The following is a 26,119-nucleotide window of genomic DNA, read 5'->3' as shown; positions in this document are numbered from 1 at the left end:
ATGAAAATTTAGAAAAGCATGAAAGGAAGAAAAAAGAGAGAGAGGGGAAAAAATCTTTTTTTCTAAGTGCTGACAGCGGATTCAGGAACCGCATTCGTCCCTTTCCTTCGCATCTATCAAAGGATCCATTGTTCTTGCGGCGTGAGAGGTTCCAGAAGGATGATCCAGGCTGTTCCACTTGGTGGGGTATGTTCGACAATTCAGCCCAACATTATATTGTTATTTGTTTCGATTTCCGACTGCATAGCCATATGGACTAATTTTCTGAATATTGCAGGGCGGGAAATTCGAAAGACAGTGATGCTTCAAGGTGGAGGGAAGATACAAAAAAAGAGTTGCTAAGAAAGAATGTGTCGGACAGGCCAAACGCCAACTCAAAAATTTCAAGGATAGGAGAAAGCTCCCGCATGGAAAAAAAAAAAAAAAGGGAAATCAAAGCTACTAGCTTATCGCCCTTAATTTTTATTTTTATTTTTTCTTGCTTTTCTTTCGGTTCTTGCCAGCCAATGTGACCCTGTTTTCTAGGCACTGTGGTACTAAATCGTGGAGCCCGTGGAACCGCTTCCGTCGACGACCGTGGCCTCAATCCAAGATAGTCGCAAAAAGAGCTGTCCTGCTTATGCCTGAATGCCGTTCTAGTCCCCCTGGGGTTGGGTGTCACCCTCTTTTCCGAAAAGTTTTTTTATCATATTCTATTCTGGATCCTCTGAAACCACAGCCATTGGTCGGAGCTCTGAAAACTGGAACGATCTATTTGATTTCTAAACTCACAATATTTCGAAATTCCCTGTCTGGGCCCTGGGGGGTCTGTGATTCATCTGCCAGATTCGTCACGCCTTTCGACCTTTCCGGTGATTTATTATGGTGGCAATGGACCCCGGTCTGATACAAATCCTCCTCTCCTCCCCTTTTGGTCCTTTTGATATCCCTTAACACAGGTCCCAACTGTCATAAGCGCACTTCCCAACAGTGGGACATTTATTTAATATCTAATATTTATTCCTCCGAACGATTTTTTTTGCTACACAGACCTACGCGAAAAGTCCGCGCAGAATTTTGTTCAATCGCTCTTTCTTTTTCATATGAATATTGTGTCCTAATCTTGGTAACTGATCTCTATTCGGGGTGTACTCTTGGCGGCTTTCATACATCGGACAATTTAGAGCTCCTCTTATACTGTCCTATCTTCTACCCTTTCTTGCATTATATCCTCCCCGACACCTTCGATCCCTCTCGCTTGTTTTTGCCATTAGGACATTTTCTCTGAACGCCCTGATTTGCGCCTCTCTTTTGACTATGCATCGGTGACGTACCACCATTCTTTGTAGCGGGACCTTCACCCCCTTCCTTCCAAACACCGGTCAGCTTCATCCATCGTGGATTGATTCCAACGGTACCGCTACATTTCACGTCCGTGCCCCTCCTCCCTGGCAGAAATCCTACAAGTACGTTTTCCTGACTTCATAAGTCAACCTATTGAGTTTCCTAAAGATGCAATCTCTTATCTGACTATCCCTTAGGCTGCCACCCAGAAACTCTCCTGAGCAAAATAAACTCAACAAAAACCAGAAAAGGAAACAAACAAAGGATAAAACGAAGATTCCCAAGGGATACCGGATTACTGGTGCCTCTGTTTGGACTCAGACCATCTCTATCAGTTTCGTAAAGAATCCGGGGAGGTACCACAGAAAGAAAAATGGCTGGAGGCTATTTTGATCTACCAATCTCCTCGTCCAGGCGCTCGAGCGTTACTGATGTATCGGGACCTCCTTACACCAGATCTTCTTTAGGGCCGCGTGTCTCGCCCGTGGTGACCCCCAATGAGATCGTGCAGGAACGGTCAATGGACGCCAGTCCATATCAGGGCAAGCAGAGGAATGCAGGCATTCTCAAAAGCGCCAATCGCGTTAAGTTCACCGTGAGCGAGGCGGGGCTTACCGCATGTCCCTCAGGACCAACGTCAGAGACCTCGTTTGATGGAAGGGGCTCATCGCTGCTGCCACAGAGGCCGTTGCCCACTGCCAGCATTCCTCCGGCAGAGAGAGCTCCCCAGGACACCCAATCGTTGCCCTTGGTCGATATCAGTTCTAACTCACCGGTAGGTGCCATGGGCTTAACGATCCACTCGCGAGCGAGCTCCCCGGGTCTCGTCGGCGATGATGAGGTCAGTTATGAGAAGGGGAGAGCCATTCATTCGGCTCAGGAGAGGGCTCAAAGACTTGCATCCCTTCTAGGTCGCTCCTCCAAATCTCCCCAACCAAGCCTTCGGTCCAGTCTGCCGTCATCGATCGCGTCAACCCCCACGGAGGCGGCCCTTCCCTTGGAAGAAGATGGGGATGAAATTCCCATGATCAGTCTCCCTGAAAAACAGTACAACTTCTCCGACGACGATGAATACGCTCCACTAGACGGACGACCCTCAACACGCACCGCCGAAGCCCACCAACTTGTGCGACAAATGACTCGCAAAGATCTCAACTTTATCACTCGAATCCGAGCCCCCTCACCCGGATTCCGTTCCGGTCAAGCCACCCCCATGGAGGAGAGGGACCCTGACGCTTACGTCGAACGGCCGACCCACTATCGGGGAGGCATCCTCTCTTCGCTTCTCAAGCTCTACGACCAGCCAGTGAACAACTTTCCCCCACGAGGTCGATATGGCTATGGCCACTCGCGGCAGAGTAGCTCTGGCGACCTCAGCGGACGAGGTTTGTCTCCAGACCCCACCTGGAAGCCCCAGAAGCCACGAAAGTGGTACGAAAAATCGCCGAATCAGTCCATGACTTCATTGTCGGGATCCACGGCGAAAAGCTCCCCTATCTCGAAGCTTACACGCTCGCGCAGCAGCGGGACTGTGCCGGTGGCCCCAAAAAGGATGGGCAAGGTCCAGCTGGAGGACGAAATCCGCGTCACTGTCCACATTGCCGAACTGCTTTCTCGCCAGCGATACCTCATCCGGCTGTGTCGTGCCTTGATGAAGTATGGGGCACCTACCCACCGACTTGAGGAGTATATGAAAATGACCGCCCGTGTCCTGGAGATCGACGGTCAATTCCTGTATTTACCGAGCTGCATGATTATCTCTTTCGATGACGCTTCCACCCACACCACCGAGGTGAAAGTGGTGCGATCTCCCCAGGGAATTGACCTGGGCAAGCTGTCCGACGTGCATGCTGTGTATAAAGAGGTCATTCATGACGTGATTGGTATCGAAGAGGCCATCCAGCGGCTGGACGAGATCATGAAGAAAAAGAACAAATACCCGATCTGGCTTCTGATTCTGGTGCATGGCTGTGCCAGCGCAGCTGTTGGTCCATTTGCATTCAACGCGCGCCCCATCGACATGCCCATCGCCTTCCTGCTTGGTTGCCTGCTTGGTACTCTGCAGCTCGTGTTGTCTCCTCGGTCGGAGCTGTACTCGAACGTCTTCGAGATCTCTGCTGCAGTGTTGACTTCCTTTTTGGCTCGGGCCTTTGGTAGCATTCGATACAATGGGGACCGTCTCTTCTGTTTCTCTGCATTGGCCCAGTCATCAATCGCTCTCATCTTACCCGGATACATGGTGCTCTGCGCTAGTTTGGAGCTGCAGTCGCGGAGCATCGTTGCCGGGTCTGTACGCATGGTCTACGCCATTATCTACTCTTTATTTCTCGGATTTGGAATCACAATCGGCACTGCGGTCTACGGCCTGTTGGACGGGGATGCATCTGCTGAATACACGTGCCCAGCCAGTCCGATTACCAATGAATACCTTCAGCGTTTCCCGTTCGTCATCTGTTTTACCTTGTGCCTTGCACTTGTCAACCAGGCGAAGTGGAAGCAAGTGCCTATGATGCTGGTCATCGCATTTGCCGGCTACGTGACCAACTACTTTGGCGCGAAGCGCTTCGCCTCCAGCACCCAAGTCTCCAACGCCCTGGGAGCCTTTGTCATCGGGATCCTGGGTAATCTTTATAGCCGACTACGACACGGTTTCGCCGCGGCCGCGATGCTGCCCGCCATTTTCGTTCTTGTTCCATCTGGGCTGGCCGCCAGCGGATCTTTAATCTCGGGAATCGCATCGGCCGAGCAAATCACCTCTCAAAATTCGCCCTACGCCGTCGTTTCGAACGGCACCCAGGGTTTCATGGACGCCGCCAAGAACATGACCCAGAGTCCTACCTCGCAGGACCAATTCCACGGTGTCGTCTTTGACATTGGATACGGAATGGTTCAGGTAGCCATCGGCTTTACCGTTGGACTCTTCCTCGCCGCCTTGGTCGTGTATCCTCTTGGGAAAAAACGAAGCGGGCTTTTCAGTTTCTAATCCTACCCACACAAAAGCACACTGCTTAATTCTCTTTATCTTGTCATTATCATTTTATTCCACTCTTTGAGCCTCTTTCCTGTGTTTATTTTGGTTTGAACTATTGACTATGTCTTTCTCTCAGCGAGGTCTTGTTATTTCAGCGTGATCAACAATTCTCTGTCGAATATTTGCATCATATATAGCCTTGAGCCTGTCTTCCTTTGTTGTATCTTTCAAATTTCCTTGATTATATGTGTTTCATTTTTCTACTGGGTCAATTTGTCTGGGATCAGTTTGTTTGATTTTCTTTGGTTTTGGTTCGATTTGATCTGGATTAGCGAGCAGTGCAGGCGATTTGAATTTTGATCGGATTCGCAATGTTTGGACACTGGCGGTTTTCTTATTTTAATTCTGGTGTTGGCTGAGATTTTGCGGAGCTTATATTTATATTTCTTGATATTATATGGGTATAGCAGATTACATAGACAATATTACGAGTGACGAACGAATCAGAATGTGAAATGCGATACCTATGACATCAGGTGCTCATTTTGCCAAGCTCTCTAGAATTTGAGTAGAATTGGTCAAGAAGCCCCTTGCTGGATTGAATTGTTAAAAATTTTTTCTTGCATGGCCGAGGAAAACTTACAGTCTGTATTGTAGTAGACCATCTGTGTCGCACTGTTGGAAGGTTAGTGCCTGTTGTCGAATTGACATCTCAATCGAACTTACTAATAGGGGCTATTCGTCGCTGAGGTCAGGCACGAGAATGACATCAAAGCCTTTGTAGAACCCATCAAGCAGAGTTCCCCACTATAAACTATTTGTTAGGTATGTTTGCATGATAACGAAAAAAATCTTGACATGACTTACCACACACTGGTCGATGTTAACTCCGCCCAGAAATAGCGTAGTGCTCTGGTTTTCCTGAAGCCAGAGCCCCAGCGGTGTCTGGGCTCCCCAGAGACCACTTTGTCGGTCTAATAAAATGTCAGAAAGATTGCTTGCAAGTCAAGGGTAATAGATCCTCATGTCCTACTTTTGTGAAACCAAAGATCAGTCCCCAGCTTGGCACCTTCTGTATAAAGACGATCCAGAGGTCCATACAAGCGACTATTCCAGGCATCTTGCCACAATAATCTGCCAGGCTTAATGCCGTCGATTTCTCCCATGTCGCTGCCGAATGTGCCTATTATTATGTCAGCTCAGCAATAACATCTGGTGACTTGAGGAAAACAGACTCGACATTAAATTGGTCCCGTTACTGAAATTGCCCAATAGAGATGGTGGCATCGTCAACATATCGAAGTCATCTATCCCCCACTTTTTCCTAGAATTAGTGCTCGACACGAATGATTATGGGGCTCCAGATACTTATGTTGACCCATAAGGTCTTAATATTGGCTTCGCGGAAGGACTTCACCGTTTCAACTGTGGTATTGACAATGCTCCTACCTGCTGTTGCGTCTGGCGCAAGAGCAGGATGCAGGAAATAACTGCAACATATCATCGTCAGCCAACGAGGAATACCGCCCCCTGGGACTGAACGGAGTACTTTGCATATCGATCATCACCAGCGCGGCTCTTGGTGGCTCTATGATAGCATTCTTGCGAGAACCAGCATATTAGTGAGTCGCTTGGGCTCTGTCACATTCATGACATCGGATCTTGTAAGGTCGTAAACACCATCCGAATAGGTCCAGCTGTATAGTTTTAGCTTTAGACGATCTATAGTGGTAGAAGGAAATATCGTACTGGTTGTAATAGTTGCCGATGACATTTCCTGATCGGTTGTGACCTGACGATATCATGGACTCGGCGGTCACAGAAACAAACTGCCATGACGCCGACTGCAAAGCAGAGCAATCTCTGTCTCATGTTTAATGCTTTATCGGACGACTGATTAAGATCAGCAATGGTTTCCACTGTTTTCTTGGGAGATAGTACCTTATAAAGTGCGCCTTCCCGCAACATGCGCATTCCGAAGACATCCTCGGTCCCGATACAGGCCATGGCCATGGATGGAAATGTGAATATTGAAATCGAGCTTGCGCAACAAATCATATACACTAAATCCCGGAATTAGCTTCCATCATCCCAGTAAAAGCCGTTTCTAAGTTCTAAGGCTAGGCTATTACTGAGCATTAGAACGCTAGTTGATATAAATTTGGTTTATGTAAAATACGTATTTGAAACCAGGGATAGCTAGCCATCGCACAGAACACAATCCAACCATGTGCTTGATACCTGTTCGAGGAGATATATTGGGCTTAGTTCCAGAAAACACTTGACTGCCGTTTTTGCTCCGTCGAAACTGTTGAAGAACACGAGGAAGACCATTATGAGGCCGTTTTTCCAACTCGGTCTATATGATATTCAATATGAGGCCGTGAGGAGAGCAACTGGCCGACAAGCGTCAATCCGCTGAGCCAGCGCATTCGGTGCAAAGCCCCCAAAAACAACGGAGTGGATAGCTCCAAGACGGTTAACCGCGAGGATTCCAATCAAGGCCGCGGGGATCATTGGCACTGGGTTCAGAATCAGTGTGGTGCGATCGATGCCATGGTATCCTAGAAGCACACCTACTATACAGCATTGCCACATCGCCCTTCTTGACCCCTTCTTGCCTAAGCGCCCCGGCTAACGCCTCAACCTCATCAAGGAGTTGTTTGTACGTATATCTTTCCTTCGTATTGGTCACCGGACTGTCATAATATATGGCCACCTGGTCCCCGTTGCCGGCCAATACATGACGGTCGACACAGTTGTAGCAGGTCGATATCTCGCCGCCGGAGAACCACTCCCAAGTGGGGTGAACAGTACCGTCGGGAAGTGTCTGCTGGGCCATTCGGAGGGTGGTGTCTGGCTTCTTGTGCCAATGGAGGTGCCCCGCTTGGTGTGCCCAGAATTCCTCTGGGTTCTGTAAACTTTCGAGAAGAACCTCATCCTGGAGATGTGGCTGCGTCGGCAATCTGGGAGCCATGACTGTTTCTGTATTTGCGGAGCGTTTGCAGGTAGCCACGATAGTTTTTCGATGCTGTTTTTTCAGTTCTGGTATACAAGTGCTGAATGTACGGCTTCTGCCGACAATATAAGAGTTTAACCTGCTTTTCGATGGTTATAGAAGTCTACTTTAGCCGTTCGGTCGTTCGGCGGCTGCACAAGGTTCGGGGTTACAGCCCGAATCTTGGGTTCCACCCACATCTAGCAGGCTTATAAGAATAGCATACTGAGATTGATGAGACACAAATATTTACTGTTGAGTAAATTTTCTTTAGATTTTTCATCCCTTGCTGAATTGAGATCTAAGCAGTATAAATGGCTTTCGGCACCATCTACACCTTCCCGGTAAGTAGTCGATCATCTTCCTACCCCTACATATAATAACAATTCCACTGCAGGGCGACCGGCCTCGGACCATCGCTATCAAAGCGGTCGCCAATGCCAACAACCTCGATTTCAAGATCATTGAAGAGCCCAAGAGCCCTGCCCACTTTGCGGTGAGCAAACTGGGCAAGGTTCCTGCGTTTGTCTGCGAGGATGGCTTCGAGCTCTTCGAGTGCATCGCCATCGCCATTTACAGTACGTCAATGCCCTCCTTTTCGTTCGATCGAAGCTCACATGGCATCAGTAACCTCCCAGAATGAGGAGACTACGCTCCTTGGAAAGACGAAGCGGGACTATGCCAATATTCTGAAATGGATGTCCTTCTTCAACTCCGAAATCATCACCCCCCTTGTCGAGAAGTATCTTCCCTTGGTCGGCATCCGTCCCTACAATAAAGAGACGGTAGATATGTTCGCAAACATGGCCCAGGCCGCTGTTGACGTGGTGGAAGAGCATCTAGACGGCAAAACCTTCCTTGTCGGTGAGGAGATCTCTCTGGCCGACACTTTCTGCGCCGGTATTATCTCCCTTGGCTTCATGTTCTTCTATGGCAAGGAATGGCGCCAGGCCAACCCCAATGTCTCTCGTTGGTTTGAGCACATTATCAGCCAGCCCATTTACTCTGCTGTCACCGAGAAGGTCGAATTCCTCGACGAGCCGAAATTGACCAGTGTGCCCCCCCAAGCAAGCTGAAACCGAGCCTGCTCCTGAAACTCCAAACTGAACTGTCGGAGCATTGAATCCCAAAACTGGCTCTCGAGGTATACCGGGTCACAATGAAGCCTTTATTGAGTGGTACTACATGGAGGAATGAGACGAGGAGAAACAAAACGAAACGACTCTGATCGTACGCCAAAGGGCTTACCACCTGCCGAAACCTCTCTCGGGACGTTCTTGTTGGCCGTGTGTCAATAGCGAGGGTGCCTACTCTAGGTTTAAGAGCCTCTCTTCAAATTTATTTAAGCGATCTAATCCCTTCAACCGGGGGAGTACGGAGTCGCCACTGCTATGGATGTGATACCAGCGACTCTTGAGATGCAGCTGAATTCACAGAGGTTATGGCTGTGATGTCGAGGATAAAATGTGGCATCGCCTTTACTCTGTGGTCTGTAGCTCAATTGAAGTCTTTGTTCACAGCCTAGTGTTCCTTCATTCAATGCCATTTCAAACCTTTATCGTTTACGATACCTTTCGTAGGATAGAAACTTTCAAGACTTGGACCAATTGTCTGCTTCCCGCCGAAAAGCATGCTTAGGTTTCACACTTCTGAGCCCTGTAGAGCCTAGATCTATCCCATGCGTCCAAGGACAGTCCTCCGCAGGAGATTATGCACACATGGTGCCGAAACATCCAGACCACTGACGTATCGAGCTTACCGAGAGCTGGATATCAACCCCGAAGAACCGGCGCTAGGTTGGACAGAAGAGCCAAGTTAGGGCATATCATAAGATTACAAGGGCTTGATCTATAGAAGTTGATAATTATCCAGGTGTTTTTCTCTTTCCATGGTATCTCATCTCAACTCAATCATGGTAGATCTAAACCAGCTACTGGCTGTCAAGCCGGCGTCGCTTCTAGCAGCGCTAACAGCAGCAATATTGCTCGCTCTCTACGGTCATCCCCGCCAGTTTCTCAAAGGCATACAAAACCTGCCGGAAGAGTATTCAATTACGCGCGCAAAGGCCAGAGTGGACACCGACCACGAGCAGCAACCTACTGAATTGCCGTACCCGGTGGATGCTTCTCCTGGAGGAAGGACAGTATATGGAACGATTCAGGTGTTTGAATGGGGACCCGAAAATGGCGAGAAGGTCTTGTTGGTGCACGGTCTCGGCACTCCATGTATTGCCTTAGGGGATATGGCAAAGGAGTTTGTGCGCAGGGGTTACCGGGTGATGATCTTCGGTGAGTCTTGTATTCTCATTCTGGCGATATAGATACATTACAGCAAGGAACCATCGTTGCTAACAATTGTACCACAGACCTCTTCGGTAGAGGCCACTCAGAAACGCCGAATGATCTCCCACATGACGCTCGGCTCTACACTACGCAGATTCTTCTCGTTCTCTCATCTTCCCCGCTCTCCTGGACGGGGTCATCCGCCTTCCATATCGTAAGATTCTCCCTTGGCGGCTCAATCGCGGTCGCATTTGCCGCTTACCACGCAATCCTGCTTCGTTCAATAACCGTCATCTGTCCGGGAGGACTGATCCGCACATCGCATATCAGCCGCCGAAGTCAGTTCCACTACTCATCTAGTTTCACCTTAGAGTGGCTACGCCTCTGACTCCTTCGTCGCGACCTGGAACCGAACAACGGCGCTTCAAGTGCAGATATCCCCGACAGAGCCCAGGGCGCAGATATGGACTTCGATGCAGTGCCGATTGCGGCGGATCGGCCGCAAGTGAGGATCGGTGACGTGATCCGATGGCAGCTCCGCGCGAACCCGGGATTCGTGCCGTCGTATTTGAGTACCATCCGAGGTTCTTTGGTATTTAGGCGCCATGACCAAATGTGGAAAGTCCTGAGAGACGAACTGGCGCGTCGTCGAACACCAGATGGACCGCCCGGTCTACCGGGTGTCTGATTCTCGCGGAACGGGATGTGATCGTCGTGAAAGACGAATTCCTCGAGGATATGCAAGGGCTTCTCTGTCGCGAATATGTTGACTTGCACGTCATGACCGGGGGGGGGCATGAGATTGGCGTTTTGCGAGGCAAGGATGTGGCATCCATAGCCGTAGAATCTTGGAAATAGATAACTTTAGACCTAGAAACATTTAGCTTCGACGATCCATACGCAGTATTACCACGCAGACTTGGATTTCGCGATGTACTACGTAGTCAGGCAGTAAAATCCTCCATATCAAGAACCTAATCCCAGTATAATCTAGGTTTGTACCGTACTTTTCATGGTCTTGAACATGGTACAACATCAGACATAGATTCAGTGCGAATAGAAAGCTCTAAGTCTGTAGAACGCCTCTCCGCATGCCAGCCCTAGTCCATCTTCAATCTCTCAGCCGCGCTCTGGACAATCTTGACCCGCTCGGGGTCTCTGGGCTCAATCCTGCAATCAAACCGCATTGGCCTCGGCGCTGGAACCGGCTCATACTCTAGTGTCTTTCGAATTTTATTTCCGTCCTTATCGAGTGGCCAGTCGATATTCACAGCCCAACCTAACTTAGCAAGTAAAATCACCAGACTTCGTTCCGCAAAGTCCACTCCAGGGCAGGCTCTTCGACCATATCCAAACGCGGGATAACCTTGACAGGTAGGGTAGACAGTGAGGGGTTTCTTGTAGGTTGGGTAGCTGGACTCCAGCCAACGGGCTGGGTTGAACAGCTTTCCGTCGGGATACATCTCCTTATCCGTCAGGATAGACCTAGTACAGTTAGCAAGCCTGAAGAGGGCGGTTAGTGATGCTGATGAATATTACTTACGCAAAAGTTGCATGGAACACAGTTCCCTTCTCGAAGGCGTATCCGTTATAAATATCATCCTCTTCCAAACAATGACTAATTCCCATCTCCGCCATTATAGACCGGTATCGGACGCCCTCCTTAACAATAGCTCTCACTGTCGGCAGGTTAGGGACATCTTGGTAGCTAGGCATTCGATCCTTGCCAATAATTTCGTCGACCTCCTTCTGAAGCTTCCTCTGCCACTCCGGATACTCCATCATCAGGAACAAGAGTGTGATGAGATTATTATGCGGGGAGCGGGTGCCACCGTCGATCATGGCTTGAAACACATGAACGGACTCTTCATTAGTCACAGCATAATCACTCCGATTCAATAGGAAATGTTTATAGATTGAGTCCATGGCCGACCCGTCTTTGATACTTGCCTGGATCTTTCTCCGAAACGACCACATCCGGCCCACATATTCCTTTCTGAGTTTCTCCATCTTTTGCAAACTGGGGACCAGCCAGTGGGGGAAAACAATCCGGACGAAAGGAGTTCATAATTTCTGCTGTAAAGTCCTCATTGTCTCCAATGAATGGATCGGATGACGAAGGGATGGAGAACCCCAGCATGGAGCTCGTAAGAACCGAGTAAGCATATCGGAGAAACTCATCGTGAAACGACGATGGCGACTGAATCAATGCGGACAGAGAAAACGTCGCTTCATCGTCCATGAGGCTTTGGTACTTGTTGATTGCGGCAATAGAGACAGCACTGTGTAGCATTTTTCTCTGGCGGCGCCAACCTTCTATTGGTCATTAGCATCGATAATTGACTCTTAGTGGGGTATACAGCTTACCGTCCTTATTTCTGAACCCAGGGCTTTGCTTCATCGAGATATATTCTACCGCATGGGGAGCTCCACGATCCGAATAGCGACTTCCTCTCTTAACGAACAGCTCATTCGCAATCTTCTCGTCCGACAGGATTACTTGCTTTGCGCCCATGAGGCTGATATGGGTAATAGGGCCATATTGCTCACCCCACTTGCGGAATATAGGGATCATGTCAGTGCTGTTGGCCGAACGCAAATCCAAAGCATTTCCCACGAAAGGCCATCCTGGGGCAGCATCGTCAGTCACGATTTCTCAACAAGAAACAAGAAAAAAAAATACAACAATACACCTTTGGGCCCTGGAGGTGTCTTAGCACCTTTCGTACGCTGATGCCTCACTACACTTCCAGTGAAATAATGCAGTACGAGTCCCAGCAGCGGGAGGAACCACCATTGCGATAGTAGGGTCATGTTTAGACTGGATATTGGCTCCTCTTACTCCAGGGTGCAAGGCTTCACGCATTCTCTTCCTCTATCATTACGCACGGTGATAAATCGCAGATGACATTTTAAGTACAATAGTCTATACCCTAACGTAAGCTAAATGTAAATCATACTAAAACCTGGACTTCATTCTTCCACATACTCTGCCCATTCGGAACCTAGTCTATTATGAGCATGTACAAAAACCCCATATGCTCGGGCTCGGTATTAGTGTCATCTCCACACGTACGTTACGAGACTGTGTAAACGTATTCCAATTCCATAATTCGGCGGACCAGGTATATAGTTGGAATTGCATGATGTTCGGGCCCACCTTTTCGGCTTCTTAACTCAGTCTGGCATCCGTTCGGTACGCTAAACTCGTTCCAGTACGGGCGCCGACTCAGTTCGGGCCGAATTGCCCAAGTCCGAATCCATTAGGGTTTCGGTTTTGGGTCGTTTGTCCTTTCGGATCGTCGGCTGATGGGTGTTTTCTCTATCTCGCCTGGATTGAGACTCGTAGAGTCTAGAATTTAGCATGGTTCGTTTCTGAAAGGATTGTAGCTGTACACAATAACGTGCACAGACACAGTGTCCAGGTTATGGATTTTGTAAGCCGGACGACATTCCCAATAATAATTTAGGCAAATTAGAATACAGTTATCTTGGTGAAAAGAATTAAATATGCGAACTCAATCGAATGGGAAATCAAAAATCCGTCCCTTGCAGGTGCTGGGATGGTGCAACGAGTCACAACTTGTGGAATGGTTGTGTGTTTTGTATGGCCCCGGCCAAGTAGATCTTTGTTTCTGGTGTTACTATCGGGGTATGAAGTCTCAAGAAAAGAATATAGTACGAGGACCAAGTACACAGCTCAAAGTTCCATTGAACCTCCCAAACTACAGTATTATACAAGGTTATATAAATTTCAAGGAAATACTCTCATATTAAATGCAGGCAAAGATCGCCAATAAATACATTTTAAAAAGGACAACAAAATAAACCATCTCAACGCCATATGCATATAGATCATCACCCCTCACTCATTTCGACGGCTCTTCTCCATCAATGGCACTCTAATCACACCATTGGACGCTAGCAGGAATGAGCCCAGAACCTCATTCAAGCCCTCTCCAAGTGCCATACTAACCCACTCTTGCAGCGGCAACACACTGAACGACCCAACCGCAGAACCTTCTAAGTATTCCTTCAACTGATCAATCGGCACAACCCCCTCGCCACTCTGGTGTACGTAGTTGAGCACGTTTTCAGGTTGTCGCTGCTTCTTATTGGTGCTTGCTACCGCGCAGTTCGCAATGTCTTTCGAGACAGTGTCAACATGAATGAAATCAAACGCTCCCGTGGAGCCCGTAAGATCGGGAACGGCCTTCATCAATTTAGAGTACCGTAGCACACTGTGGACAATGTCCAGGGCTGGCACATTCTCACCAGTAATACTGCTAGGGCGGTGAATCCAAATTTGCCCGTGGAACTGCTTATGAAGCTTCTCGAGGAAGACTTCACTCGCCCACTTCGACGCGACATATCCGTCTGAGCCATCAGCCGGCGGATGGAAGGCCGCCAATGATGATTCAGGCTGCATCGAGACGCCACTCAGGCTAGTAACACCACCCGTAGAGATGTAATGAATCGGAATTTGGCCGCGTATAGCCAAACGGGAGAGTTCAACGGTAGATTGGAAATTAGTAGCTCGCAAGGTGCGGTAGTTTTTCATGTGCGATACTTCGGCTCCATTATGAATAATGACATCGACATCAGTGAACAGATCGTCCACTTCCGCTTGGGTCATTCCTAGATCGGAGAGCGCGAGATCGCCGGCGTGGCGCACGACCTTTGGCGAGTCGACGCCCAGTTCTCGAGGCTCGCCCTGGTCATTGGGGCGAAGGGCCGCGCAATGAATACGGGTGACGTCGGAAGATTCAACTAGTTGGCGTAGAATAGCAGTTCCCAAGAAGCCTGTGGCTCCCGTAAGAAGAACAGAAATGCCCTCAGCACTGCGAGTTGAGTTCCTCTGTTCAGTGGGCAATACGAACATCTGCTCATCCACCCCAGTTTCCTTTTCCCAGTCGATTTGCGAATTCTGGAAATTGCCCGTGAGCCGTGCGGCTAGCAGTTCGAGAGTACTAGCTTGGAAAAGTTCCGGTAGGGAGAGATCAATTGCAAATACTCGGCGAATCTCTGCCTTGAGAGGTAGCAGAAGCAGGGAATTACCACCAACGGAGAAGAAATCGGAGCTGCGATGGATAGGCAGAGAGAAAGATGTCTCACCCAGGGCACGTCTCCATACTTCTCGCAAGCGAACCTCCACCTCTGTCAGTTGGTTGTTGACCTCCTCCTCGACAGAAGCCAGCGGCAAAGGCAAAGTCGCCAATTTGCGGTTGTCGAGCTTGCCTCTTTCTGTAACTGGCAGGATATCTAAGGGCAACATCATTGCTGGACGCATGTGCAGTGGTATCGGAAGCTCCTGGCTGAGTTGACGCAGATAGCTTCCCTGGTCGTGAATTTGGCTTCTCCTAGAGAACACAACGTAGGCAACAAGCTGTTGCTTACTGCTATCATCATCTCGGACTAGAACGGCCGCATCTACAAGACTGCCACGGGATGCTTGCACAATGGCTCGGGAGACATCGTTCAGCTGGACTCGCATGCCTCTAACCTTCACCTGGTCATCTCCATCTATCCGTCCGGATATCACGATAGAGCCGTCCGAGAGCATCCGGCCTTTATCTCCGGTGAGGTAAATCCTATCCCAGCCTGATGGTCCGTTGATGAAGGCATGATCCTTGAACTTGCTCTCAGTAAGCTGAGGGAGACCAAGATATCCACTAGCGACACCTGGCCCACTGATCGCAATTTCTCCAGGCCATCCAATGGGAACAGGGTTGCACTGGTCATCGACAATGTACGTTCCGTAATTGGCAATAGCCTTACCGATAGGAATGTTGAAATCGATTGTGTTGCCAATAGGAAATACATCATGCATGGAAGAGCAAATAGATGCTTCAGTCGGGCCGTATGCGTTGATAATTCTCAGCTCATTCCGGTTAAGGCTGCGGAACTGCTCGAGGAGATTTGTCGTGAAAGCCTCCCCAGCAACCATAGCAATGCGCCATCTAGAGCACGCACGGAGCTGATCATATCCGTACTGCAGCATGGATTGCATCTCTGAGACAATGAATACGCTGCAAGTGACACCCTCATGTACCATCAGAGCAGCCAATTCTGCGGGGTCACGGCGGTTATCACACATGATCAATGTACCGCCGTTAGCCAAAGCAATGAAAATTTGATAAATAGCTGCATCAAAGCCTTGTCCGCTCTGTTGCAGCACGACATCTCGGCCCAATGGGACCCGGTCGGAGACACCGAGGATAGTGGTCTGGATGTTGCCGTTGGTGAGTGGGATCCCCTTAGGCCTTCCTGTCGAACCACTAGTATAAAGAATCATTGCAAGGCCGTCCACAGTCGATGAATCCTGAACTCTCTCCTGTACATTTTGAGGCACTTCCTCGAGAGTAATGAAGCTGATCGGCTCGACTGTGCCACAAATCCTGTGAAGCTCCCTGGCCCGTTCCGCAGTAGCCGCATGGTAGAGTACAATTGTTGAATTGGACTCTTTCAGAATATCGGCCAGTCTTTCATCAGTACTGCGGACATCAAGGGGCACGTAGGCTGCGCCAATGCAGAGGATACCGAGTATAGCGGCAATTGTGTCTACCCCCGGGTCGAGGAACACGCAGATAGGCCTCGAGAAGGCTGCTCCGACGGTAAATAACGCGGCCGAGATAGCGTTTGCCCTGTCTGACAACTGCGAATACGTTGTTATACTCCCATTGATATCCTTAACCGCTATACCTCCAGGGCTTTTGTCTACCCAGGTACTGATAATCTGCGAGAGAGTGCCAGCAGGTCGGGGAGTAAGTTCCACCTGGGGGCCGGTGCCAAGCGCGATAGCCTTCTTCGTCAGATTTGTGGGAAACATAGGGACGCTACCAACTGAGCGATTGATGTCTTCAGACAGAATATCGAGCAAGTGAACGTATGCGTTGGTAAGCAATTCTGCACCCTCCTGGTCATACAGGTAGTCCTGTAGGGAGAATGTAAGCATGGCAGTGCCGTCGTCCAACTCATCAACGGACACCACAAGGTCGAAGGGGTTCTTAGCGTCAGCGTAATCCAGAAACTTCATATCTAACCCATGCATAGGAGAGGTTCGACTGGCCCCCATGCGGTAGTTAAAGACCACCTGGAAGAGCGGCGTCTCAGTTGTTGACGCCGGGATGTTACAAGCACGAAGAATCTCCTCGGTCGGGACACCGGTCTTCGCAAGCGCCGAATATGTCTTGGTTCGGGTGGTCTGAAGCACCTCGCTAAACTTCTGCTCGCTATCGACTCGAAGCAAAACAGGGATAGTTTCTAAGAAGAAACCTATGCTGTCTCTGAAGGTCTGATCAGAACGGTTTGCATCTACCATGCCAATACACATCTGTTCAGTGCCCAGCAGCCGGTGAAGCAGAACTTGGAACGCTGCGAGGAAGAAATGGAAGGATGTAGTCCGAGAGGCTTGGTTGGCCTTCTTCAGTGCGTTCATAACGTCAGCATTGACGTACGTGACAACATCTCTAACTGCGTACTGTCTCAATGATTTGCGTGTGCTGACTTTAGCAAAGGGGAAGAGCGGAAATGGGTCAACCGGTGTAGAGAACTCGTCTTGGAAAAACTTGAGTCTTTCAGCATAGGCTCCGTTGAACATGTCCTGTTGCTGCTTTATAGCGAAGTCAATATACTGAGTTGGCAGTGGCTTTGGTGAGTTCGGGTCGTTATAGAACTTCGCCAAATCCTGCTGGAATACCTGCCAACTGACACCGTCCATGATAATGTGGTGGTATCCAAAGATAATGGTATGAGAATCATAACTGTGTGACAGGATTGTAGCGATGAAGGTATTCCCTGTCTCGAGGTTGTAGTGATATTTGTGAGTTTGGTCAAACTCCCTCTTGACATCTGCCGGGCCAGTAATACCTGGAGTCACTTTCAGTTTAAATGATGATTTACCGATAACGCCTTGTACGGGTTGGCCATCTTCCTCAATGGTATAGAAAATGGTACGGAGGGTTTCATGGCGTTGTGTCACTGCCTCCAGGGACTTTTCTAACTTGGGCATATCGAGCCTGCCTGAAAGTGCGTAAGATACGGTACAGTTCAAGACAGTGTCATCATCCAGGTACTGAGATAAGAAGTACAGTCGTGATTGGCCCAAAGACAGTGACCTTGTGCGAAGGGTAACCGGGCGAGGGGGTTTCTCGTCCACAATGTCCAGGGCAACAACGGAGGCTGATGGCAAGGTAAGCTGATCGTCACTAACAGAGTCTGAATGAGCCATTCGCTCCGAAGATGCAATTGACTCCGAAATATCATCTGCCGGTGAAATGTTGGATGATACGTCCTTGGATTCTTCGGATACTACTTCCGGTGCCTTCTTTTCTGCGGAATGTTTAGCCCAGTCGCGAAAGACCGGAGCTGGAGCACTTTGGGATTTAACCTCTGAAGCCTCGCCCTGTTTCTCTTTGAGAGACAGGCTTTCAACCACCTCAGTGCAAATCTGCTTGACGGAGGAACCTCCCAGGATCTTTAAGACCGGGACATCATGACCAATCTCTGCGAATACCCAATTGCGAATTTCCACAGCCACCAAAGAGTCAATACCGAGATCAATGATCGGAGCATCTGTATAGATATTCCCAATAGACAACTATTCATTTCTGTCAGCTACAACAAGCGAATTTTCCATGCCGAAAGTACTGCCTACCTTGAGCGAGGATGCCAGGTACGTCAGAATGGCCTCTTCCATGATCTGGAGCGCATCATCTGGCCCACGGGCATCCGCGAGCTTTTCCTTCCAAGTCTTCTGAACATTGTTTCCAGAACCCTGACCTGTTTGGGACGAACCAGCATATGCAAGGAGGTGTGAGAAGCGCAGGTTCTCATGCCAGAACGGGCTGTTTTCGGAGTTAATATTGTAAGTCTCTAATCCCGTTACGATCTCCGGAGACTCGTCGCTACTACCGACAAGGATCGCTTCAGCCAGAAGATGGTGGAGATCGCGCTCTGAAACGGGCATGTAGTCCAGCTTTCGCAGAGTAGTCTCCATTGCGCTAATTCCATCACCATCTTTCGTCCTTTGAATAACACCAATGCCGATGTCCATTCCGATGTCAATCACTGATGCTACAAGGTTCCGGGCACGCCTTTGGGAAGCCAAACCGGCCATAAACTAGAAGATATCAGCTCGTCCGCACGCTTATCAAGTCATTCCCTTGTTCAGCTTACGTTATTTGCAGCAGCATAGTTGGCTTGGCTTCGCTGCCCAGTCACAGCGGAAATCGACGAGAATAAGATGAAGAAGTCAAGGTCGTCATTAGCGAAAACTTCGTCCAGATTCATGGAGCCGTCGACCTTGGGCTTCAGAACCTTTTGGAAGCTGTCGTAAGACATGTCAGCAAACAGCTTATCAGATAACACCATTGCACCATTGGCAACACCACCAATAGGTGGCATATTTTCAAGAATGCGAGCGCGGAGCTCCACGAGCTGTTGCTTGTTGGTAACATCTGCTGCCTCGATGGCAATGTTGGCACCTTGCTTCTGTAACTCATCTTTCCAAAGCGCTTTCTTATCAGGATTTCTGTGTCTATCAGCGAAACTTCATTCAACCGGATTTCTCGAGGAATGTACGTACCGGCTCGTAACGACAATATGCCGCGCACCATTGAAAACCATCCAGCGGCACATGGACTGACCTATCTGCCCACTAAGACCTACCAGAACATAGGTCTTATCCTGAGAAAACAGACTGCTATGCTCAATGGGCCTTTGCGTCACTGTAATCATCTGGTCACCTGTCCAGTCAGCGACAATGACATGTTTCTTGGTCCCATCTGTGACCAAAGCAGAGGCCTTGACAACGCTATTACTTTCCAACCCCCCCACGGGTGACAAGGGAAGACTTTTCACATCAGCCAGAGCTTCAAGGAGTACTTCATGTGGAGCAAGGCCATCAGAATCAAGATCGCTGAAAGAGACCACGGCAGTGTTAGTGGGGAGAACCTGTTTGATAGCGGAAAGCTTGCGTGTGTTAGTGTTAAGTCCCAGGTGAATGAGAACCCTCGTTTTGGGGGGTATCATTGATTGTAATTCCTTCCTTGAGGTATGAGGTCCAACCTCGATGTGGTTACTGGCACGGCTAGCACAAGTCGACTCCGTCTGGTAGTCGATGAACGCGAAGCATTTATCGGTGATACCCTTACGCCTGTTGAGAGCGGTCGCAAGAGGCCGGCCAGATTCGTAGAGCAGCGTAGTGTATCCAGAGGGCATCGACCTTTCGATAACACGCGACCTAACCTCACTCAGCAGGCTAATGAATACTGAGAGAGTTGTTGCCTCGTCAACGTCTTCGCCATCAAGTTGAATGGCCAAAATACGGGGCACTGTAATGATGGAAGAGTTGGAGTCCGACAGTGCCAAGAATCGCTTTCCCTCTTGTGTGCGACCAACACAGCAGAAGAGCTCTTTCTCGTGGTAGTTGGGCAAGACAGGCTCCACAGAACAATACTCCACTCTCAATGATATCAACTCCGAGCCTGTAGAAAGCTCAATGAGGTTTGGATGGTGGTGAAGTCCTTCTCCAGCCGAATACACAATTTCATTAGCATTGTGGAGCGAGCGAACAAGAGTGACAGGCTGCGCCCCAACAAGAGCTTGGGATTCCACTTTGCGCTTGAGAGCATTGATACGGTCGTTGCGCTCCCTATCAGGCAGAAGCCTGGGAATCAAGAGTTTGCCTTTCTCAGCCGCGAGCTCCGGTTCAATATTCCACAAAAGGGGACTTTTTGAACTATCTTTGATGGAAGCGCCTTCAACAAGTCGAAGCAAGCTCTCTGCAATTAAGGTCGTATCATCGTCAAGGGTAACCAAGTCAAGGAATTGTAAAAGCTTATGCGGGTTCTCAGCCTGGAACGTTCGCCCAAGTCCAATCGTGCCATTTTGGTAGGGGCTTTCACATCTTGCACCTTGAGTAACCCAAAGAACCCTTTTGGATCTTTCCAGCAGCAGCTGTAGTTTTGCAAATGTAGCAGTGCTAATCTGCTCGAGCACGGGGCGGTCCAGTTCTGTCAGACTAAGAACAGTTTCAGGATTGTCAATTAGTTGATCGTTCACGTCCGCAAGAGACTCGACAGCAATAATCTCTCCATCCCAGACGGGCAATAGCTTGGTCTGAATATCTTGGATGAGATTGGCGACCTTGGGTGAGGAACCACCCAACATAAGGAGTTTTCCACTCATAGCGATGTTTGATGCTGATGCAAGTGGAGATCTCAAGAACCTAATGCGATCATCTACTGCCTGCGACAAGATGACAGAGAATGTGTGCTTCTCTGGAACGTTGTCGAGTGCCATGGAGTCTACCCCGGAAAACCCAGCATTCTGGAGGACGCTGTGTGTTTCCTCGCGGTTAGCATTCGTTAATTGAGGATCGAAGGATCCGTCTTCCTCGGGCACTGGGGGTGGAGCCGACAACAAGAAGAAGGGAAAACGAAGCTGGTCTCCAGTTGCAGTCATCATCAGGAGAAAGCCTCCTGGTGTAAGCAGGCTTCGCATCGTTGTCAGCGCCGTTCTCTGTTTGGTGAAGGCCTTGTGAGCAATAATCAAGTCGAAAGAGCCGGGAGAGATAGTGTCTGACTCTTCGATTCCGTTTTCAACGTCGAAGGTTTTGAATTCAACTCTCAGATTATCCGCAGATAAGTATGCCTTGACCTCCCCGATAGCGTCCGCGGACCCATCCACAATAGTATATGAATCCAAAGCCTGTCCAAGTTCTTGACATACAGACCGTACAAGGTTGGCTGAAGATGGTCCGACTTGGAGAATTCTTAGACGTGGGTACCGGTGAGAAATTTGTTTCGCTGCGCTCAACATATGCTTGTGAACTTGGGCGAAGCCTATCCCTTCATTGTGCCAACGGGAGACAAGCTCACTCAGCGATGCCGGTGCTTCCGTGCCGACCGGGGAATTGTTCAAGAGCCTCTCGCCGATTACCTTAATAAGCAGCATATCTATGTGCTTCCCAAAATCTTCCATGATGGAAACCAGCTCAGATTGCGTTGGCTCGCTCGCATCACGGGCTGCTGCCTTCTCAATCAAACACATTAAACCTGGGATCTTGTCGGCCAGGTCGTAGAAGGACATGTCCATACTAAGTTCCGATAGGTAATAGTGAATCGTTTTTTCACAGGCATCAATGAGCTTCATCTCACGGGGAGGAGGATTCTGCTCCTCCGCTTCGAAGGCAGCCCCCGAGAGGATGTCTTGCTGCCACACCGTCTTCAAGTACAATACTCTATCGTCCTTGTCACCAGCGGGAAGAAAAGAGCTCATTGTAAAATCTTCGATGCGCACTTCTAACTGGCCGGTCTTAGAGTTGTAGATACTCATATCGCCATTAATGGTTGGCAAGGTTGCTTGGAACCCTAGTGTAAATTCGGTAAGGCGCGCGTCGACGGTCACCGAGCCTGTGATGTTTGGCGTCGGAGAAAAGGTCATGCGGCCGATTGTAGTAGGCATGAACGCTGTCCATAACCCACCATCTCGAGGAGCGGCATATGCTGCAAGGAACGTCTGGAAGCATGCGTCAAGCCAAGTCGGGTGGATCGGAGTTGACCTTCCCAGTTCCTCATCGATCGCGATGACAGCGGATGCCATGTCCATCCGTCTCTCCATAGAGGTTATGGCCCTGAACGGCCCGCTGTAACCCAAGCCAACTCGACTGAGGGATTCATAGAACTGGTTCACGTTGACGGACAACAGCTCATGCTGTGGTTTGTGGGATCTGATAGGAAACAAGCCCACGGAGTTAGAATCTTCGCTGGCGAGGGAAATACGTATTTCTCCAGTGGCAGCTGTCCTCATTTGTCCATCCTCCACTGTACCCGCGCTGAGACTGAACTCCGCTCGGATACACTCAGTCTTGCCCTTGATAGAGTCGATATCACTGCGCAGAGAGAACAAAGTCTCCGTTCCGTCAGAAGACTCATCTAAGACAATTGGTCGGAGGATGGCCACGTTCAAAAGCTCTATGCTTTCCACTTGCTTTCCTCTGTCCAGGGTCCTAGCAGCCTCCAGGGCTATAACGCAATATGTAGCTGCCGGCACAATGATCTGATTCTGGATGCAATGGTCGCGTAACCATGGCATCTCATCCGTCTTAAGGATGTTCCGCCATCTCGGCTCACAATCTGTGTCATCCGGAGTTCTGCTACCAAGCAGCTCCTGAGGCCGGGCCGCTCGGTGTCTGACCTGTTTGTTGAGTCTGGATTCCCGGTACATGATCTGCTTGTGATCCCATGGATAGGTGGGTAGACCCGACAAAGGAGTCGCATCTACTTGACAATTATCCTCCTCAAATGCAGATAGGTAGCCGGCAAAGTTGACACAAGCAGAGCCCAGGTGTGTCCAAACAAGGCCTAAAGCGTTGCTGAACGCCGTAATGTCGTCCGCCTTTCGGTCTAATACACAGGAATAAGGGACTTCGTAGCCAAGCTTGGTCCTCATCGTCTCCAGTGTCGGCCCTCTCAAGGCTGGGTGTGGTCCAACCTCAAGGATGAGATCCAGGGCTCCTCTACCATCATCGACCGCGGCCTCAAGTGCCTGGGAAAACAGAACTCGTCCAATCAGATTATCTGTCCAGTATGCTCCCCGCATATCGGGATCCTGTACATCAGTAATTGTTCTGCTGTCCTCATAGACGCTTGATACCCAGGCAGTGACACCATTGCCCTTTCCTACCTGGATGTTGCAGGTTTTGAGTTGAGCAGTATAGGGCTCGGCACACGGCAACATGTGAGATGAATGGTAGGCGGTGTCTACCTTGAGCACACGATTAAACAGGCCTTCATTATCGAGCATTTGCTTGGCCTTAAGGACCGCGTCCTCATCGCCAGAAAGTGTCACGCTCTTGGGCGAATTACTAGCGGCTACGGTTAAACGGCCCTTCATCTGAGCAGATGAACAGAAATTGAGCCCCTCCTCATAACCGAATCCGACAGCAATCATTGCTCCCCGATCTCCATATGGCCCATTGGCTAGTTTGCAGACGATGCCGCGGTAATAAGCAATCTTCACCGCGTCCTCCGCAGAGATCTTCCCGACAGCATACGCAGCACCAATTTCACCACCCGAATGGCCAACCACGGTGTGAAATGTGATGCCTGCTTGAGAGAGCAAACTAACAAGCCCTACCTGAACCGCTGCACAGATAGGAAGGGATAGTTCGGCTTTGCTTAGACGAGACTTGCCGGGTGGTGCCATTAGTTCTTCTTTGAGAGACCACTTCGGTGGATCGGGAAGCTGTGCCAGTGCCTGCTCCATGACCTCTATTGTTTCTCTGAACAAGGCACATCGTTTCATTAAAGCCTGACCCATACCCGGCCATTGTGCCCCCTGTCCCGTAAACACACCTAGAATCCGGGGCCGTCTGTTCTCATCGAATTCTATGACGGGGGGCCGGGTGCCTATGGCTGTACCAGGGTTCTCGCGGACTTTCGCCAGCTGTTTGTTGATCGCTTCTAGTACGTCTTGCTTCGAGCACCCTGTGATGGCAACTCGCACTGGAAGGGTTGAACGATGCAAGCTTAGGGCCATCGCCAGACGTTGAATAGACACATCGGTAGTCTTCAGGTAGTGCGCATATTTCTCCAGCATTGCGACCAGAGACGATTCGGAACTGGCTGAGAAACCAAGAGGGGTCGGGGTGAAATCAATATCCGTTGCAACGGAAGGCTGGAACTCAAAGATCGCCTTTGGTCTTCCCCATGGACCATGGCCATGAACTTCTGGAACGTAACTTTCCATGATCGCGTGGCAGTTGGTGCCGCCGGAGCCGAAACCGTTGACACTCGCCCGAAGCGGCTGGTTTTGAGGGACTTGGGGCCATTCCTGCGGAGTGGTGGGTATTTGCAGCTTCTTATAAAAAGGCTTCGCGCTCGGATTCAGGTTATGAAGATGCTGGTTGGGCGGAATTGTCTTGTGTTGCATCGCAAGTAATGTCTTCAACATTCCCGCAATACCGGCAGCTGCAGTGCCCGAAGTTAGCCTCTGATATGTGTAACAGGTCGAACTACATACTTCCTTCTGTGTGTCCAATGATTGTCTTCGCGGACCCTACAACCAGAGAAGGTCTCTCATCATGGTTGTGGCCAGGTGGGAAAAACGTTTGGCTGAGAGCAGACGCCTCTCTAGGATCTCCAGCCTGGGTGCCAGTTCCTACATTGCACAATCATCAGTCAGATTATCCCAGCCCAGCACGAGTTTGGTGATCCTGCAGAGACAAGGCTGGCAGACAGATGGAAACTTACCGTGTGCCTCAATGTATTGAGGCCTATCCTCGGCTCTCAAGATGTCTAGTCCCGCATTCTTATAGGCAGCGCTAATCAACGCGGCCTGTGCCTCCGCACTTGGTAGCGCAATACCTTTCGTACGGCCATCCGAATTGACGCAGGTCTCTCGAATGATTGCATCAATCCGGTCTCCATCCTGAAGAGCCTGAAAGAGTGTCTTCATAAAGAAAGCACAAATGCCTTCACCTCGGGCATATCCGTCTGCGCCTTGGTCCCACATCTGAGACTTTCCGGTGGCCGAGAGCAAATGGAGACTCGTGGACGCAAGATATGCATCCGGTCCCAAAATTAAGTTAGACCCTGCCACACAAGAAGCTGTACACTCGCCATTTCGTAAACTTTGAACACCGAGATGGACCGCGGCTAAACTAGACGAGCATGCCGTGTCGACCGAAATGGATGGGCCATGCCAATCAAAGAAGTACAATAAGCGATTCGAGAGCAATGCGCGTGACGTTCCTGTGATCATGTACTGGGACAAATTCTCAATATCCCGTGTTTGGGTATCCGTATAGTCTGCTGACATCGCGCCGACATAGGCGGAGGTCATGCTGCCTTTGAGCCCTTGTAGGGTGAGTCCTGCATTTTCCATCGCTTCATAGACAGTCTCGAGCAGGAGCCGTTGCTGCGGGTCAATCGCCTCGGCCTCACGGGGGGCAATGCTGAAGAATCCGGCGTCAAAAAGTCGTGGGTCCTCTTCGATGAAATAAGACTTGGTGACATTGCTGCTCCCGTGGCGCTCGCCATTGGGGTGGTAGAATCCGTCGGCGTTAAATCGTGATTCTGAAGGAATCTTCTTCGATAGATCTCGCGGCGAGTGCAGCAACTCCCAGAACTTTGATGGGGAGGTTGAGTCCCCCGGGAACCGACATCCGCTACCAATGATAGCGATGGGTTCTTTTGGCGAATGTGTGTATGCCATGGTAGATCTGCCTACGCTTGATGGCGAACGGCGACAAATGAGAAATTAGGTGTAGTGCATAGGTCTAACCCTGGCTTGGTCATCGAAGTAAATAAAGGTCATGGTGGGACGGCGGTTTAGCCGAAGGCCAAAAGGTCAAGGTACCGAATGATTCGGATCCGGTGCTTTTGTCGTGCCGAATCTGAGCACAGCAGGGTAATCATCCACAGAAAACCTCTTCTAATGTGTCCAGTCGGAGTTCATCCATATTGCCATATTCAACATTAATCCTATCACTGTACGGACGGCCGAACACGGTATTTTCTGCGAAAGGTCTCGTACTCT

At 49.7% G+C, this 26,119-nt stretch overlaps 6 protein-coding genes across 6 annotated transcripts; 3 read left to right on the top strand and 3 right to left on the bottom strand.

The window, feature by feature from the left end:
- Positions 1 to 1,696: 1,696 nt before the first annotated feature.
- On the top strand, positions 1,697 to 4,306 carry KD926_007774 (putative DUF1212 domain membrane protein Prm10; the record flags this gene model as incomplete). The annotated part of the gene is made up of 1 exon (XM_053100658.1): positions 1,697 to 4,306. One exon carries the CDS (start codon positions 1,697 to 1,699, stop codon positions 4,304 to 4,306), a length of 2,610 nt encoding a protein of 869 aa, XP_052955674.1.
- A 723-nt stretch (positions 4,307 to 5,029) lies between these two features.
- KD926_007773 (Isochorismatase hydrolase) lies at positions 5,030 to 6,307 on the bottom strand (the record flags this gene model as incomplete). The annotated part of the gene is made up of 6 exons (XM_053100657.1): positions 5,030 to 5,101; positions 5,162 to 5,268; positions 5,328 to 5,477; positions 5,744 to 5,784; positions 5,844 to 5,932; positions 6,125 to 6,307. The coding sequence occupies 6 exons, from the start codon at positions 6,305 to 6,307 to the stop codon at positions 5,030 to 5,032; spliced, it is 642 nt and encodes a 213-aa protein (XP_052955673.1).
- A 357-nt stretch (positions 6,308 to 6,664) lies between these two features.
- On the bottom strand, positions 6,665 to 7,271 carry KD926_007772 (acetate-CoA ligase; the record flags this gene model as incomplete). Its single annotated transcript, XM_053100656.1, has 2 exons — positions 6,665 to 6,816; positions 6,875 to 7,271. 2 exons carry the CDS (start codon positions 7,269 to 7,271, stop codon positions 6,665 to 6,667), a joined length of 549 nt encoding a protein of 182 aa, XP_052955672.1.
- Positions 7,272 to 7,606: 335 nt separating this feature from the next.
- On the top strand, positions 7,607 to 8,368 carry psoE (glutathione S-transferase psoE; the record flags this gene model as incomplete). Its single annotated transcript, XM_053100655.1, has 3 exons — positions 7,607 to 7,636; positions 7,690 to 7,870; positions 7,920 to 8,368. 3 exons carry the CDS (start codon positions 7,607 to 7,609, stop codon positions 8,366 to 8,368), a joined length of 660 nt encoding a protein of 219 aa, XP_052955671.1.
- Positions 8,369 to 9,204: 836 nt separating this feature from the next.
- KD926_007770 (alpha/beta hydrolase) lies at positions 9,205 to 10,262 on the top strand (the record flags this gene model as incomplete). The annotated part of the gene is made up of 3 exons (XM_053100653.1): positions 9,205 to 9,580; positions 9,658 to 9,912; positions 10,009 to 10,262. The coding sequence occupies 3 exons, from the start codon at positions 9,205 to 9,207 to the stop codon at positions 10,260 to 10,262; spliced, it is 885 nt and encodes a 294-aa protein (XP_052955670.1).
- Positions 10,263 to 13,439: 3,177 nt separating this feature from the next.
- On the bottom strand, positions 13,440 to 25,795 carry nrps14 (PKS-NRPS hybrid synthetase psoA; the record flags this gene model as incomplete). The annotated part of the gene is made up of 6 exons (XM_053100652.1): positions 13,440 to 18,173; positions 18,231 to 18,695; positions 18,752 to 19,106; positions 19,161 to 24,549; positions 24,602 to 24,739; positions 24,832 to 25,795. 6 exons carry the CDS (start codon positions 25,793 to 25,795, stop codon positions 13,440 to 13,442), a joined length of 12,045 nt encoding a protein of 4,014 aa, XP_052955669.1.
- Between the last annotated feature and the right edge of the window lie 324 nt (positions 25,796 to 26,119).

This window comes from Aspergillus affinis, assembly GCF_023601865.1.
Source record: "Aspergillus affinis strain CMG 70 chromosome Unknown NODE_48_length_219146_cov_87_397053, whole genome shotgun sequence".
In the NCBI taxonomy this organism is placed as follows: domain Eukaryota; kingdom Fungi; phylum Ascomycota; class Eurotiomycetes; order Eurotiales; family Aspergillaceae; genus Aspergillus; species Aspergillus affinis.
The sequence above is the reverse complement of the archived record's forward strand: the minus strand, read 5'-3'. Positions and strand labels throughout refer to the sequence as shown.